Source organism: Bombus affinis, unplaced genomic scaffold, assembly GCF_024516045.1.
Source record: "Bombus affinis isolate iyBomAffi1 unplaced genomic scaffold, iyBomAffi1.2 ctg00000064.1, whole genome shotgun sequence".
NCBI classification, from domain to species: Eukaryota; Metazoa; Arthropoda; class Insecta; order Hymenoptera; family Apidae; genus Bombus; species Bombus affinis.
Window position 1 is genome coordinate 1402779 of NW_026108821.1, and position 16847 is coordinate 1419625.

The 16847-nt window shown below is 42.6% G+C and overlaps 1 protein-coding gene across 1 annotated transcript; it reads left to right on the top strand.

Moving 5' to 3' along the window:
* Window positions 1-1533: 1533 nt before the first annotated feature.
* Window positions 1534-15963, top strand: LOC126926918 (uncharacterized). The gene is made up of 2 exons (XM_050743235.1): window positions 1534-2430; window positions 15465-15963. Exons 1-2 carry the CDS (start codon window positions 1534-1536, stop codon window positions 15831-15833), a joined length of 1266 nt encoding a protein of 421 aa, XP_050599192.1. The 3' UTR covers window positions 15834-15963.
* The last annotated feature ends 884 nt before the right edge of the window (window positions 15964-16847 follow it).

Consider the following 16847-nt stretch of genomic DNA (forward strand, 5'->3'; position numbering starts at 1 on the left):
GATCTCATCGACGAAAAGAGTAACGTCTTTACGATCAGTGAATATTTCACGTTTTGTTAACAAAGAGTCAGACTTGGACTTTGCGAGAACGTACATCTATCATCCCGTTGACCGCGGATTCGTTATCGAACCTGAGGCCATTGTCACTAGTGTCGCGAGCGCTTAACCGCCATGGTTAATTGTCAAGACTGTAACATCTCCATTATTGTAATAAACTTCACCTGTGTTGTACCGCACCAATGGCTGATTCTCGTGAACATTCCTTTGACGCCCCTATCCCCAACCCTAACCATAACCCGACATATATATAATACTATATAATATATACTATATACATTAGGTGGTAATGACAAAATCTGCAATCACTTAGTTGCCAACGTAATATTACGTTATATAATATTACGTTATATAGTATTAGATAGGTGCAAAAACAAGGACAGAGTTATAATAAGTTAACATTTATTACGATACTTACAATCATCATAAGATTTTACTATTTACAAAAAAATTTGTTTATTATGTTATTTATATGTTATTTATCAGACGGTAGTTGTGTCTTGTTTGTGATCGTTTATACATATAGATCGCATTCGTATATTTTGCAAGAGGCAGATTATTTAATACATAATATCTTCCTTTATAATATATCTAATATCCTAATAATTAGATGAACGTAATACAAATGTTTAGAATCAGAAATTATCTGTTTATATAGAGATCTGTTTGATGCAAGATCTAAAATCAATCAAATCGGATTGTATGGATTGTGTATTTGTCTGTGTTAATCCTTTGACGTCGATACTGTCACGACCGGCATACTTCAAATCCGATGGACCGATGATGGAGATAGAGATGTGGCGGCCTTGGCGACAATGTATATCGCCGAAGTGCCTAATGAGTCATCTGTATCCTAACGGTCCTTCCACCGAATGTCCTAGAAGTGTGACAACGGTCACGTACGCCTACAGGGTAGTGGGGATATTGAGGGATGACAAACAAAGAAGAAACAGATGTTACCGAAAGTCAAATTGTAAGAGCTTCAGTCTTGGAAAGTCACGGCTGGAGCTCAGAACAAAATCGCAGTCAGTGTAAATTCAGAAATAAATTCTCTCGTTTTTTTTTGTTATCTTAATTTTTTCTTTTCGTTCGAGCCTCCTGCTTTTTATTTTACGTGACATTTTTGGCGATCCTGCCAGGATAGTGAAAAGTGTTTGTTGGGAAACCAAAAGACATTCATCATCTACGGAAGATAGAATTATTTGGGACTACGGTCATCCGCAACAACGAAGTAACTATCACGAACCGAGTGAAGTGACAAAGGAAGGTAAACTGGATTCCTTCGTACGTTACCGTGAAAGAAAATCTAGCTTCAGTAGCCAAGACTCATCTTCGCCCGAAAGCAGGAAGATGTCTAAGACAAACGAATCTCAAACTTCTACCTCAACGGATCCAACGTTGCGAACAATATTGGATAGCATTCAAAAACAGCAAGAGAGTATTGCCCGTTTACAAGAGGATATATTACGTTTGTCTATGCAAAGTGACGAAACAAATAGATACTGGGTAACAGAATTCGGAAATATTAGGAGAACTGTCGCAGAGCTACGGACTGGGTTCGGATCCCTTGCGACCGATGATTCTGGTTCCATCATTACTGAAGGCAACGAAAGTGAATCGACGGCGATTAATCGCACCGGGAGTACGGTTAGGGCACGCGAATCGACCGGGTTAACGATTCCAGGCATCCCACCTGTGCACATCGACACCGAACAACCCGAGGTTGAAGAAAGAGGCTATTTTCCACCCGCTCTTTCCACTCTGCGAGTTAAGGATGCAATACGTTGTATTCCAATGCTCAACGGAGACGATGATGTAGGTGTGGAAGAATTCATCAAAGAAGTGAGCAGTATGAAAGACCGTTGCATGGAGCAAGATTTATTGCTAAAAGCAATAAAGGTAGAAAAAATCGTAGGAAAAGCAGCTCAAAGTATCCGCAACATCCCCATTGAGTGCTACAGTGATCTGTACAACGCACTGAGGAACAATGTGGCAGCTCAAGTGACTTCGGAAGAATATCGGGAACAATTAAAAGAGTTGAGACAGGGACGGGAAGAATCAGTGCAGAGTTTTAATATTCGGTTCAGAAGAATACTCAACCGTTTACTGTACGCAGTAACCAACGAGTACCCACAACCACTTCTACGCAAGCTAATGATCGAAGAAACTACAAAGAAGATTGTCCGTGTGTACCTAAAGGGACTCAGGCGCGACATAGGCCGAACATTATTAATCATTGAACCCGTGAATCTTGAAGAAGCTGAAAAGAAAGCAGCCGACTTAGAACGCTATTCACGAGAAGAACGGCAAGCCAATTGGTCAAGTAGTCGCTTGCCTTCCGCTAGTAATCGCCTCAACAATCAATCAATGCAGGTAAGACGATTTGATACACTATCTAGATCGCCTAACGCACTAGTAGCTCAGAAACCTACCACATTTGACCGAGTAGAGAATAGGCCACCCGCTGAACGCGCGCAAATGAAGTGTTTCAAATGCGGAAAGCTGGGACACATGGCCAACAAATGCCAAAATTTTCTACAACCGAGCCAGTAGGACCGACCACCCGCAAGAATTCAAGCAGTCCAGGAAAGGGACGAAACACGAGAAGTAACATCGAACCAGAGTATAGACGAACCGCGCGAAACATACGAGTCAACATCACCACAGGAAGATTACTCACAATACCTTTGTCAACCCGAACCACAGAGCGAGTATTTCTGGTCGACACAGGAGCAGGGATAAACCTAGTGAAACGTAACAAAACTGTCAACGCGATACAAATAGGGCCTAGACAAAAATTTTCTATGGGACGATACAAATACGAAACGAACGAATACGTAACGAAACGAATTTTTGGACAAGACCACATCTTTCACATAGTACCGGACAACTTCCCAATCATGGAAGACGGAATCATTGGGCTACCATGTTTAGAGAAGTATAACTATTCAATATCCAATGACAGAATCCGACTAAATGACAAAACCATTTTATTTCAGAAACCAATACAATTAACTCCTGGAGAAAACAGAGTTCAAACAATCTATCTGGAAGGCAAACCAACTAAAGTATGTTTTATCAACACTGGTGAGCAAAACATTGAAATTTCTAATAATATTCAAAATTCCCATGATGTTTCCAACGTATCAAAACTAAAAAGCCTAGTGAGAACAGATCACATTGAAAAGCCAATCTGCGAATCCATAGAAAAGATTATTCTCCACTACGTTGACATCTTTAATTTAGAAACCGACCTTTTGCCCTGTACTAATTTAACCCAGCACACAATTCCATTAACCAAAGATAAAATCATTAACACACGATCGTATAGACCACCGGAATGTCATCGAGACGAAATTTCGCGACAAATAGGAGACATGTTAAAGAAAAATATTATAGAAGAATCAGATTCCCCTTATAACTCTCCGGTATGGGTAGGTCCGAAAAAATTAGACGCCTCAGGAAAACAGAAATGGAGGATAGTCATTGATTTTAGGAAACTAAATGAACTCACGGAACAAGACGCTTATCCTTTACCTGACATAGACGACATTTTGACACAACTAGGAAACGCGAAATTCTTTTCGGCGCTTGATTTATCCTCAGGATTTCATCAAATTCCAATGAACGAGAAATCCAAAAAATATACCGCTTTTTCGACACCGCAAGGCCACTTTCATTTCAATCGAATGCCATTCGGTCTTAAAAACGCACCCGCTACTTTTCAAAGATTAATGGACAGAGCCTTAACTGGACTTGTAGGAAAATATTGCCTTGTTTATTTGGACGACATAGTGATATTCGGAAAAACGATTCAAGAACATAATGAAAACCTCGCGATAGTATTTCAGAGACTCAGAGAATTAGGACTTAAATTGCAACCGGATAAGTGCGAATTCGTAAAACCGGAACTAGAATACTTAGGCCACGTAGTTTCAGCCGAAGGAGTTAAACCAAACTCCAAGAAATTAGACGCTGTAAAAAACTTTCGATTACCCCGCAATGCCACGGACGTTAAATCATTCTTAGGTTTAGCAGGTTATTACCGCAAATTTATTCGGAATTTTTCTAAAATCGCGAAAAGCCTTACAGACTTAACAAAAAAGGACACACCATTCCATTGGACTGACAAACACCAGACTAGCTTTGATACTTTAAAGGACAAACTCTGTAATTCCCCAATACTAGCTTATCCGGACTTTAACAAAACCTTTACCCTAACCACCGACGCAAGTAACGAAGGACTAGGAGCAATACTGTCACAAGACGGTCATCCTTGCTGTTACATTTCAAGGACACTAAACCCACCCGAACGAAACTATACCACGACAGAAAAGGAACTCTTGGCCATCGTATGGGCCGTGAAAAGACTTAGGCAATACTTGTTAGGACGACGCTTCATTATTCGAACCGACCACCAAGCCCTTAAGTGGCTACACAATTGCAAAGACCCCTCTAGTCGACTGATTCGTTGGAGACTTAGACTCGAAGAATACAACTATGAAATCGAATACACAAAGGGTAAGGATAATACAGCTGCAGACGCCCTATCTAGGGTTCACGCGGTAACTCGCAACGAAATAGTTAATCTCGACCTATTAATTGACCACACTAATTCATTCAACGAATGGAAAAACAACAACGAAAACCCGAAACTCTTAGAAATTAAACCGAATGATCAAACATTTTACCAATTAACTCGAAACGATTTAGGAGAATACGACGAGACACTTTGGATCAGAAAACTTTACAAAATTCTTAAAAATACAACAAAAATCGGCATAGGAAATAACGATTTCACTGAATTAGAGAAAACACAGACTAAACTCATGCTAATATATTTCAACGACACATACAAGGAAATTACTTATGCGCCCAACCCCATCTTAAAACTAGACGAAAGCGAAATACTACAAGCAATAAAGGAAAACCATAACGACACCGTAGGACATTTAGGGATACAGAAAACGTATCAACGGATTAAGGATAAGTTCAAAATCCCCGGCCTTTTTGAAAGAGTAGAAAACTTCGTGAAGACATGCGACACATGTCAAAAGGAGAAACTAACACGTATCAGACCCAAAGAGTCCCCACAGATCTCAGACACACCACTTCACCCTAACGACAAAATCGCTATGGACATCATAGGACCGATGACGAAAACCAAACGCGGAAATCAATATATACTTTCAATTCACGACGAACTTACGAAATATCTGATCCTTGTTCCCCTTAAAACGCAACGAACTGAATCTATAATTAACGCGCTCATTGAGCACTATATTTACATATTTTCGGCACCAAAGACGATTCTGACAGATCAAGGACAAAATTTTGTTAGCGATTTAATGACGAAATTTGAAGAGGCCTTTAAAATTAAACACGTCAAAACAACTTCATTTCACCCACAGAGTAACGGATCCCTCGAAAGAACACATGCCTCGGTTAAAGATTTAATTCGTACTGCGTTACACGACAATGACAAAGAATGGGACGAAGTACTTAATTTCATTTGTTTAGGATACAACACTGCAAAACACGAAGGAACAGGATTCTCCCCCTTCGAATTGACTTTTGGGCGAAAAGCGAACCTACCTTCCGCAATATCCAAATTCCCCACATTTACCTATGACGATATGTACTCACTTTGGCAAAAACAGTTAAATAAATATTGGGAAACAGCTCACAAAACACTTATTCAAAATAAGCAACGCTACAAGCGAGACCAAGAAAGAAAGATTGTTAAAACTCAGACCGTGTTTAGGAAAGGAGACTTTGTTTTAATTCACAATGACCATAAAAGAGATAAGTTGGACATTGAATGGTTAGGACCCTATAGAATCAATGATGTGAAAACTCCTTACTACATTATATTTATCGACAATATTAAGAAAAAGATACATGGTAACCGATTGAAAACGTACTTTTTCCAGGATAATGCTGACCCTAGCACTAGTAACAATACCCTTGGTTAGTTGTCTTAAATTCACAGGATAGGAATTACGATTTATAAACAAATCCAACCAATTCTACTACGATCTTAGAGGACCAAGATCAATCTAAACTGGGGGGTATGTCACGACCGGCATACTTCAAATCCGATGGACCGATGATGGAGATAGAGATGTGGCGGCCTTGGCGACAATGTATATCGCCGAAGTGCCTAATGGGTCATCTGTATCCTAACGGTCCTTCCACCGAACGTTCTAGAAGTGTGACAACGGTCACGTACGCCTACAGGGTAGTGGGGATATTGAGGGATGACAAACAAAGAAGAAACAGATGTTACCGAAAGTCAAATTGTAAGAGCTTCAGTCTTGGAAAGTCACGGCTGGAGCTCAGAACAAAATCGCAGTCAGTGTAAATTCAGAAATAAATTCTCTCGTTTTTTTTTGTTATCTTAATTTTTTCTTTTCGTTCGAGCCTCCTGCTTTTTATTTTACGTGACACTAAAATGGTCAACAGAAATGGGCTACGTCAGTCAGAGCTTTCAATTACAGGGACGAAGTTGAAGAGGACTCTGCAGAAGTTATATATGGAAAGATACAATTAATTGTTACTAATCTTATTATTTTTTTAATTCTAATTCTCAATTCCCCGCATACTTATTTTGTTTTCTATCAATTTTATAACAATGGTCAATTACAATTCTACTTTGTTTTTTAATAATTTGTTATATATTATTATTGTTTTTACAGTTGACGTTTGAAAACGATGAACATTTTTGATATTAATTAATGAAGCTTCGCATTATGCAGCTGTATCGATTATATTAAATATATATGTTTTGAATAAATAGAATTAAAAAGTGAGAAGAAATTAAGAAATAAGAAATTAATCAAACTTACGAAAAAAGATCAATGTCTCTGTTAAATTATATACGTTGTTTATATTAAATAATATCACTCCTGTATTGTTGATAGAATTTGTTTACTACATATATATATGTCGGAGATGGAAAAACACCGGAACCTCTCCTCGGATTCTCGGGAATACCGTAATGCCGTAATTTAGATTAAACAAATGTCGCTCCGATTGTTCGAGGTTTATGAGAGTGAGCTTGGGCTCGAGGCGACAACCAGTCGCCGAACGTAGCCGCGGTCAAGGGATGAACGTTTTGTCTAACAAAGGCATGAAGTAACCCTATAGCTCTCCTTAAAAGAAATAATTAGGACGGGGCACGACGGTAAGTATTTCAACGATTTCTACCCCGTGGCTCGCCACACGCAGACTCTATTCTTTGAGTAAGATGATTGCCAGATGTCGACGCGTCTCCACAGTACATGTTCGGCTAGCCCGAGGACCCACTATAAATCTTAAGGTCTGTTTAACTAAAGTCCTTCAAACCGACAAACAGTCCTCGTCCCAACTACGAGAAAATAGGAGAAATCTATTTTTCTCACCAACGACGCTTCCTCTTCTCGAACTTTCTCTTAAGGGCGGCTAGCACCCTTCTCTAACCACCAACATGGAAATTGACCAATTAACAGTAACGCCAATTTCCCTCACTTTCCGAATGGAGGCTTTTCTCCACGAATCCGATGATTTCGTGCCCTTGGGCACACCCATCATGGTTTTCCTCGACAGCGTTACCGTGATGGAGAACCACTCTCCGGTATGATCTCGACGACGATTCAAGTAACTCTCGGATACGTAGTGATTGCCCCATGCATTAACATTGAGTACAACTTAGACGCTAAAGAAGAGTAGAGTTCGTCATCCCGTTGACCGTGGATTCGTTATTGAGCCTAAGATCATTGTCATTAGCTTCTCGAGTATCAAATTATTGCGATTACTTGTCCAATTCCAACATGGTCATGTTTGCACTAGTAAATATCCCCTCTATTGCGTAGTGATCACGTCTAGTGTCAATAGGGATTCGTTTACGCCCTTAACCCTAACTCTAATCGTAACGCCAACCCGACATATATATATATATATATATATATATGTCGGATTAAAGTCAGGATTATGGGGATGGGCGTTTAATGAATTTTCATTGGAATTAGCCATTGCCGTGATACAATGGAGAGTTTATTAGCACGGGCTTATTAACAAGATTACGCACTAGTGATGATGACCTTAGGTTCGAAACGAATCCGCGGTCACGGGATGGTAAACGTATGTTCTCGCACAGTTCAAGTCTAACTCTTTATTAACTAGATGTGATGTATTCGCTGGTTGTAAGGTGGCACTGTCATTCGTCGATGAGATCGTACGAAAGAATGAATCTCCGTCTCGACGATGTCGTCGAGGAAAACTATATTGGGTGGGTCTAAGGATATGAGATCCTCGGATTCGTCAAAGAAAGCTTTCGTTCCAAAGGAGAGGGAAATTAGCGCTGTTGCTAATTGGTCGATCTCCATATCGGCGTTTTGAAAGAGATGCTGGCCGCCCTTGAGGGGAGGTTGTTGACGGGGGGCAACGCTCGTGGAGGATAGGTTTCTCCTATCTTCCCGTAGTTGCAACAAAGTCTATTTGACGGACTTCGCTTGACTAAATCTTAAGATCTATAGCGGGTCCTTACGTTAGCTAAACATACGCCACAAAGGCATGCCGACACCCGGCGATCATCTTACCCGAACGACAAAATCTGCGTGTGGCGGGCCGCGGGATAGAAACTATTGAAGTATTTACTGCCACGTATCGCTACGACTATTTCTTTTAAGGAGAGGTATAGAGTTACTCTGTGCCTTTGTTAGATAAAACGTTCATCCCTTTGACCGCGGCTACGTTCGGCGACTGATTGTCGCCTCGAGCCCAAGCTCATGATCATAAATCTCGAACAATCGGAGCGGCATTCGTTTAATCCAAGTTACAGAGTTGCGGTATTCCCGCGAATCCAAGGAGGAGCTCCGGCGTTCTTTCATCTCCGACACGGCCATTCTGACTATCACACGTCCTCGGGTGTAGCTACAATATTGAGAGTTTTCTTAACGTTAGTCTCGGTACAATTAACATTGTTTACAATTTAACTTAATGTCTAAATAAGCTGAGGGTCCAGTGTAACAATAAAATTTTGTTCGGAGGTTTGACAACAAAAGGAATAGAAGAGAACATGAATTAGTAACGTTGTAATTAATATTGGAAGTGCTAGTTGCATCCTGTGGGTTATCAGTCGGGTCATAACGGCGAAATGGACCAGTCTCGATTTCGTACCCCAATGGATCTCGTTTTTCTAGATCGCACGACCGCACCAAACTTCGTAACGCTGTAGCTCATGGTGCGCGTGAACACATCACTTGCCCCTTAGTCGAGCTTCATAACACTATAGCTCATGGTGCGCGTGAACACATCACTTGCCCCTTAGTCGAGCTTCATAACTCTATAGCTCATGATGCGCGTGAACACATCACTTGCCCCTTTACCGAGCTTCATAACTCTATAGCTCATGGTGCGCGTGAACACATCACTTGCCCCTTTACCGAGCTTCATAACATACTCCGTAAGGTCTTTGTGCTAAGGATCTTCCGAGATCGAGGTACTCATGTCGTCGTGGTCACTGTTATTGCCGTCACTACCGACATCCAACTCAGCGGGAACGCGACTGTCCGGCATTTTTCTTAATCTGTCGTGACTGTCTTTATACGATCGTTTACCGTCTAGCGTTTTTAGAATATATCTATCTCCTTCCAAAATCTTGGTTATTACAAATGGACCCTTGAATTTCGGCTCTAGCTTGGTTTGGTTTCTTTCCTCGTTCTTGCGTAGTACGAAGTCGCCGAGGTTAAACCTAACCACTTTAGCTTTGTTCCTATCAAATCTTTCTTTGTCGTATTGGGCGTTACTTTCTATGTTCTGTACGGCCTGCTGCCTTACATCGGAGATATCGACTTCTTTTTCTTCAATATTGTCGGGTAGCAATAGGTCATACGGTCTCGCCGATCTACCGATTAGTAGTTGTAAGGGGCTCGAATTAGTCACGCGGTTGACGGTGCAGTTCAACGCTAGCTGCATTTCCCCAATCGCGTCTTGCCACGGCCGCCCGGTCGTCTCTACTGTCGTGAACATGTTTTTCAACATGCCCATAACACGTTCTACTTGTCCGTTAGCCCTACTGGCACCGGTCGCTATCAAGTGAACTTTAATTCGTTTGCTTTCGCAGAACTCGCGAAATTCTTTACCCGTAAAACACCTTCCCTGGTCCGCTATTATCCGACAGGGACTCCCGAATAAAAATATAGCGGATTTAAGCGCTTTAATGGTGTTAAAAGAATCTATCCTACGAGTATGATGCAGGTATACGAATTTAGTGAAGGCGTCGATCAACACAATGACGTACTCCTTCGAATCGCTTTTACCACTCAGCTTGCCCGTTATATCCATGTGGACCGTGTGCCAAGGTATGCTGGCCTTGGGTATGGGATGCAGTTCGGCTTGTATCTTACCTGAACTAGCCTTCGAAACTCTACAAGCATGGCAGTTCTCTACGAACTTGCGAACGTACTTCGCCATTCCTTCGAACCAGTAATACTCGTACAGTTTCTCGAGCGTCTTATCCCAACCCAAGTGCATAATTGACTGATGCACATGGTTAATAACGGACCACCTAAACCCTCTTGGAACAATAGGTAAACTGAGAGTCCTGCCTCTTCTTTGAATTTTCCGGTGGAGAGTACCGGACCGTAATTCGTAAGTATTCGCGATGTCTTCCGCGAGCTCATGATTTTGCAATTTTTCGACAATTCCCGAAATTTGGGGGTCACGACGTTGTTCGGCTAGTAGCCAGTCTTCCGAAATTTCGGCCAGATTAACCATTTTCTCTTTGATTTTATCGAATCTAATAGGGTCAACGCCTGTGGGATTTCGCGAAAAGAAATCTACGTGGGCCATTCGCTTGCCCTCCCGATACACAATGTCGAAGGTAAACGTTTGCAAGTAAGCCCACCACCTGTGTACCCTGTCATTCAAATGTACTTTGCTCTTAGACGCCTTTAATGAATTGCAGTCCGTGACGACAAGAAATTCCCGTCCGTGCAGGTAGTGGCGGAAATGTTTTATGGCGTTTACAACAGCTAATGTTTCGAGTTCATAAGAGTGATATCTGGATTCCGTGAGGCTGGTTCTTTTACTATAGTATTCTACTACTCGATTTTTACCTTCCACCTTGTGCATCAAAATAGCCCCAAATCCTTCGGAGCTAGCATCGGTATGTAATTCTATTGGGTAATTGGGGTCAAATAGCATTAACACCGGTGCGTCGGTCAGAACGGAGATTACCTCTTGTCTTATTTTTTCGTGCCTGTCCGCCCATGTTATATTTTTACTGCCGGACGTAAGCGCGTATAAGGGTTTTAACAATTGCGAAAATTTAGGGATGAACTTCCGAAAGTACGAGGCTAGCCCTATGAACTGCCTGAGCTGTGTGACGGTCGTCGGCGCGGGTAGGGAGCTTAAGGCATATACTTTACCCGGGTTGGGACGGACTTCTCCGTTCTGGATTACGTATCCCAAATAGAGTATCGACGTCTTCAGGAAAGAGCACTTAGAAAAGTTAAACGAAAACCCGGCGTTTACAAGGGTACTTAACACGATGTCCAACCTCTCTAAGGCTTGATTTATTGAGTCGGCGATAATTAGGACGTCATCCAAATAGACAACGACGTAGGAATACGCAACGTCGCCCAGGGCATTGAAAATGGCCCTCTGAAAAACAGACGGTGCATTTTTCAATCCGAACGGCATCGTTACGTACTCGTACTGCCCGTCGGGTGTAACGAACGCCGTGTATTCCGCCGAATTAGTATGTATAGGAATTTGGTGGAACCCGCTGGCCATGTCCAGGCTAATGAAGTATTTCGCCGTTTGTAACCTCGCGATTTGGTCCGCGATAAGGGGTAGGGGGTACCGGTCCGCGACCGTATTCTTATTCAACGCTCGAAAATCTACGCACAATCTATCCGAACCGTCCTTTTTCTTCACGAGTAGCATGGGGCTCGCGAACGGCGAATTGCTAGGTCTTATAATGTTAGCTCTGAGTAGTTCGCTGATTCGCGCTCGTACGATTCTCCGCTCTTCCTCGCTAAGTCTATAGGGGCTTCTTTGGACGGTAATGTTAGGGTCGATCAACCGTATTTCTAATTGACCCGTATTTACGCGGGTACGTGGGAAACCCGTGATGAACGAGTTTTTGAATCTGCCGAGAATGGAAATCAATCGGTCTTTATCGTCGCCGAGTACCTCGGTGTCTACATCATTGAGATCGATCGCAGGTTCGGCGATATTATTACAGACATTAACCGTTTTCGACTTACAAATATCGAGGCTATTGCGCGTCATGAGTACGTCGAAGCCTTGGCTTAAAATTTCGCACCCAATAATAATATCGTGTTTTAAGTAATTGTCGGCAAGGACGTGAAAAATTACCTCCAGTGTAAGACCGCTGATACATACGGCGGACAGAATTTGGGTCGTACTCTTAACGCAAGTGTTCCCAATTCCACGCATTACTACTATCTCGGTCGTTCTCTTGCCGGAAAATTTTGAAGCTACCGATTCTTTGATTAATGAGCATTCAGCTCCGGAATCAAAACAAAACAGGAACGACTCACCCTCGTGACTTAATTTACCGGTCAGGGCCTCCACCACACAGAAGTTAACCTGTCGCTCCTCTTTCGTAGCAGGGTTTCCTCTACGTAAGGTCGGGCAGTTGGGCGCGATGTGGCCCTCCTCGTTACACCTGTAGCAGGACACCTTCGAAGACGTGGCAGCCCGGTTTTCCCCTGATTTTCGATTGCGTTTCTCCGCCTCCAGTCTTGTCCTCTCGCGGCACTCAGATGCTTTATGTCCGTGTCTACCACAGTGGTAGCACTTGTGTCGGGAGTCAGAAGGCTTATGCCGTTTAGCTTCGGGACTCGCGGAGGAGTTGCTTACTGAAGACGCCGGCCTCTTCACAGAATCGGAGAGCACTGTCATTTCGCCTGTGAGCTGGTCCTCGGTCTTGATATCGTTCGTGAGTGCTATCCGTAGGACGCGCTGGTCCTGTGAACCTATATGAAGGAGCACGGTAGCGTTGACTATCTCGTCCTTGGTACAACCCCGCCTCGGCATCAGGAAGGAACGTAAACGGCTGCTGTAATCTCCCAGGGTTTCACCCTCCAGTCGTGCTTGGTTTTTCATCTTCCATAGCGCCGTGGCGGCTGTCTCTTTCCCACCAAAGCGTGTAAGGAAACGGTCTTTAAACTTTGGCCAAGAGGAAATTTGAGTAGCAGGTACTTGTGTAAGCCACTGCGCTGCCGAGCTTTCTAGAGCGGCACTCAAGGCACAAAGTAGAGCACCGCCTTGCAAAGGTTTTTCTTCCATGATCACGTCAACAGTCGCACACCATGCGGCTGGGTCAGAACCCAAGCTTCCGGGGTTAAAACGCGGAAGCGGCACGATCGTAGATGTTTCACTCGGTCTTTGCTCTCGCGGCTGAGTTATCTGGCGCACGATGGCCATGAGTTGTTCCATCGTTACGTATGGCCCTGATCCCACTTCTGATGTCGGATTAAAGTCAGGATTATGGGGATGGGCGTTTAGTGAATTTTCATTGGAATTAGCCATTGCCGTGATACAATGGAGAGTTTATTAGCACGGGCTTATTAACAAGATTACGCACTAGTGATGATGACCTTAGGTTCGAAACGAATCCGCGGTCACGGGATGGTAAACGTATGTTCTCGCACAGTTCAAGTCTAACTCTTTATTAACTAGATGTGATGTATTCGCTGGTTGTAAGGTGGCACTGTCATTCGTCGATGAGATCGTACGAAAGAATGAATCTCCGTCTCGACGATGTTGTCACGACCGGCATACTTCAAATCCGATGGACCGATGATGGAGATAGAGATGTGGCGGCCTTGGCGACAATGTATATCGCCGAAGTGCCTAATGAGTCATCTGTATCCTAACGGTCCTTCCACCGAACGTCCTAGAAGTGTGACAACGGTCACGTACGCCTACAGGGTAGTGGGGATATTAAGGGATGACAAACAAAGAAGAAACAGATGTTACCGAAAGTCAAATTGTAAGAGCTGCAGTCTTGGAAAGTCACGGCTGGAGCTCAGAACAAAATCGCCGTCAGTGTAAATTCAGAAATAAATTCTCTCGTTTTTTTTGTTATCTTAATTTTTTCTTTTCGTTCGAGCCTCCTGCTTTTTATTTTACGTGACATTTTTGGCGATCCTGCCAGGATAGTGAAAAGTGTTTGTTCGGAAACCAAAAGACATTCATCATCTACGGAAGATAGAATTATTTGGGACTACGGTCATCCGCAACAACGAAGTAACTATCACGAACCGAGTGAAGTGACAAAGGAAGGTAAACTGGATTCCTTCGTACGTTACCGTGAAAGAAAATCTAGCTTCAGTAGCCAAGACTCATCTTCGCCCGAAAGCAGGAAGATGTCTAAGACAAACGAATCTCAAACTTCTACCTCAACGGATCCAACGTTGCGAACAATATTGGATAGCATTCAAAAACAGCAAGAGAGTATTGCCCGTTTACAAGAGGATATATTACGTTTGTCTATGCAAAGTGACGAAACAAATAGATACTGGGTAACAGAATTCGGAAGTCTTGGGAGAACCGTCGCAGAGCTACGGACTGGGTTCGGATCCCTTGCGACCGATGATTCTGGTTCCATCATTACCGAAAGCAACGAAAGTAAATCGACGGCGATTAATCGCACCGGGAGTACGGTTAGGGCACGCGAACCGACCGGGTTAACGATTCCAGGCATCCCACCTGCGCACATTGACACCGAACAACCCGAGGTTGAAGAAAGAGGCTATTTTCCACCCGCTCTTTCCACTCTGCGAATTAAGAATGCAATACGTTGTATTCCAATGCTCAACGGAGACGATGATGTAGGTGTGGAAGAATTTATCAAAGAAGTGAGCAGTATGAAAGATCGTTGCATGGAGCAAGATTTATTGCTAAAAGCAATAAAGGTAGAAAAAATAGTAGGAAAAGCAGCTCAAAGTATCCGCAACATCCCCATTGAGTGCTACAGTGATCTGTACAACGCACTGAGGAACAATGTGGCAGCTCAAGTGACTTCGGAAGAATATCGGGAACAATTAAAAGAGTTGAGACAGGGACGAGAAGAATCAGTGCAGAGTTTTAATATTCGGTTCAGAAGAATACTCAACCGTTTACTGTACGCAGTAACCAACGAGTACCCACAACCACTTCTACGCAAGCTAATGATCGAAGAAACTACAAAGAAGATTGTCCGTGTGTACCTAAAGGGACTCAGGTGCGACATAGGCCGAACATTATTAATCATTGAACCCGTGAATCTTGAAGAAGCTGAAAAGAAAGCAGCCGACTTAGAACGCTATTCACGAGAAGAACGGCAAGCCAATTGGTCAAGTAGACGCTTGCCTTCCGCTAGTAATCGCCTCAACAATCAATCAATGCAGGTAAGACGATCTAATACACTATCTAGATCGCCTAACGCACTAGTAGCTCAGAAACCTACCACATTTGACCGAGTAGAGAATAGGCCACCCGCTGAACGCGCGCAAATGAAGTGTTTCAAATGCGGAAAGCTGGGACACATGGCCAACAAATGCCAAAATTTTCTACAACCGAGCCAATACGACCGACCACCCGCAAGAATTCAAGCAGTTCAAGAAAGGGACGAAACACGAGAAGTAACATCGAACCAGAATATAGACGAACCGCGCGAAACATACGAGTCAACATCACCACAGGAAGATTACTCACAATACCTTTGTCAACCCGAACCACAGAGCGAGTATTTCTGGTCGACACAGGAGCAGGGATAAACCTAGTGAAACGTAACAAAACTGTCAACGCGATACAAATAGGGCCTAGACAAAAATTTTCTATGGGACGAGACAAATACGAAACGAACGAATACGTAACGAAACGAATTTTTGGACAAGACCACATCTTTCACATAGTACCGGATAACTTCCCAATCATCGAAGACGGAATCATTGGGCTACCATGTTTAGAGAAGTATAACTATTCAATATCCAATGACAGAATCCGACTAAATGACAAAACCATTTTATTTCAGAAACCAATACAATTAACTCCTGGAGAAAACAGAGTTCAAACAATCTATCTGGAAGGCAAACCAACTAAAGTATGTTTTATCAACACTGGTGAGCAAAACATTGAAATTTCTAATAATATTCAAAATTCCCATGATGTTTCCAACGTATCAAAACTAAAAAGCCTAGTGAGAACAGATCACATTGAAAAGCCAATCTGCGAATCCATAGAAAAGATTATTCTCCACTACGTTGACATCTTTAATTTAGAAACCGACCTTTTGCCCTGTACTAATTTAACCCAGCACACAATTCCATTAACCAAAGATAAAATCATTAACACACGATCGTATAGACCACCGGAATGTCATCGAGACGAAATTTCGCGACAAATAGGAGACATGTTAAAGAAAAATATTATAGAAGAATCAGATTCCCCTTATAACTCTCCGGTATGGGTAGGTCCGAAAAAATTAGACGCCTCAGGAAAACAGAAATGGAGGATAGTCATTGATTTTAGGAAACTAAATGAACTCACGGAACAAGACGCTTATCCTTTACCTGACATAGACGACATTTTGACACAACTAGGAAACGCGAAATTCTTTTCGGCGCTTGATTTATCCTCAGGATTTCATCAAATTCCAATGAACGAGAAATCCAAAAAATATACCGCTTTTTCGACACCGCAAGGCCACTTTCATTTCAATCGAATGCCATTCGGTCTTAAAAACGCACCCGCTACTTTTCAAAGATTAATGGACAGAGCCTTAACTGGAC

Excerpts from the sequence above, each read along its gene's own strand:
- LOC126926918 (XM_050743235.1), top strand. The coding sequence starts at position 1,534 with ATGCAAAGTGACGAAACAAATAGATACTGGGTAACAGAATTCGGAAAT. Across the intron at positions 2,431-15,464 it reads TCAACAATCAATCAATGCAG|GTAAGACGATCTAATACACT; the intron begins GTAAGACGATTT and ends CAATCAATGCAG.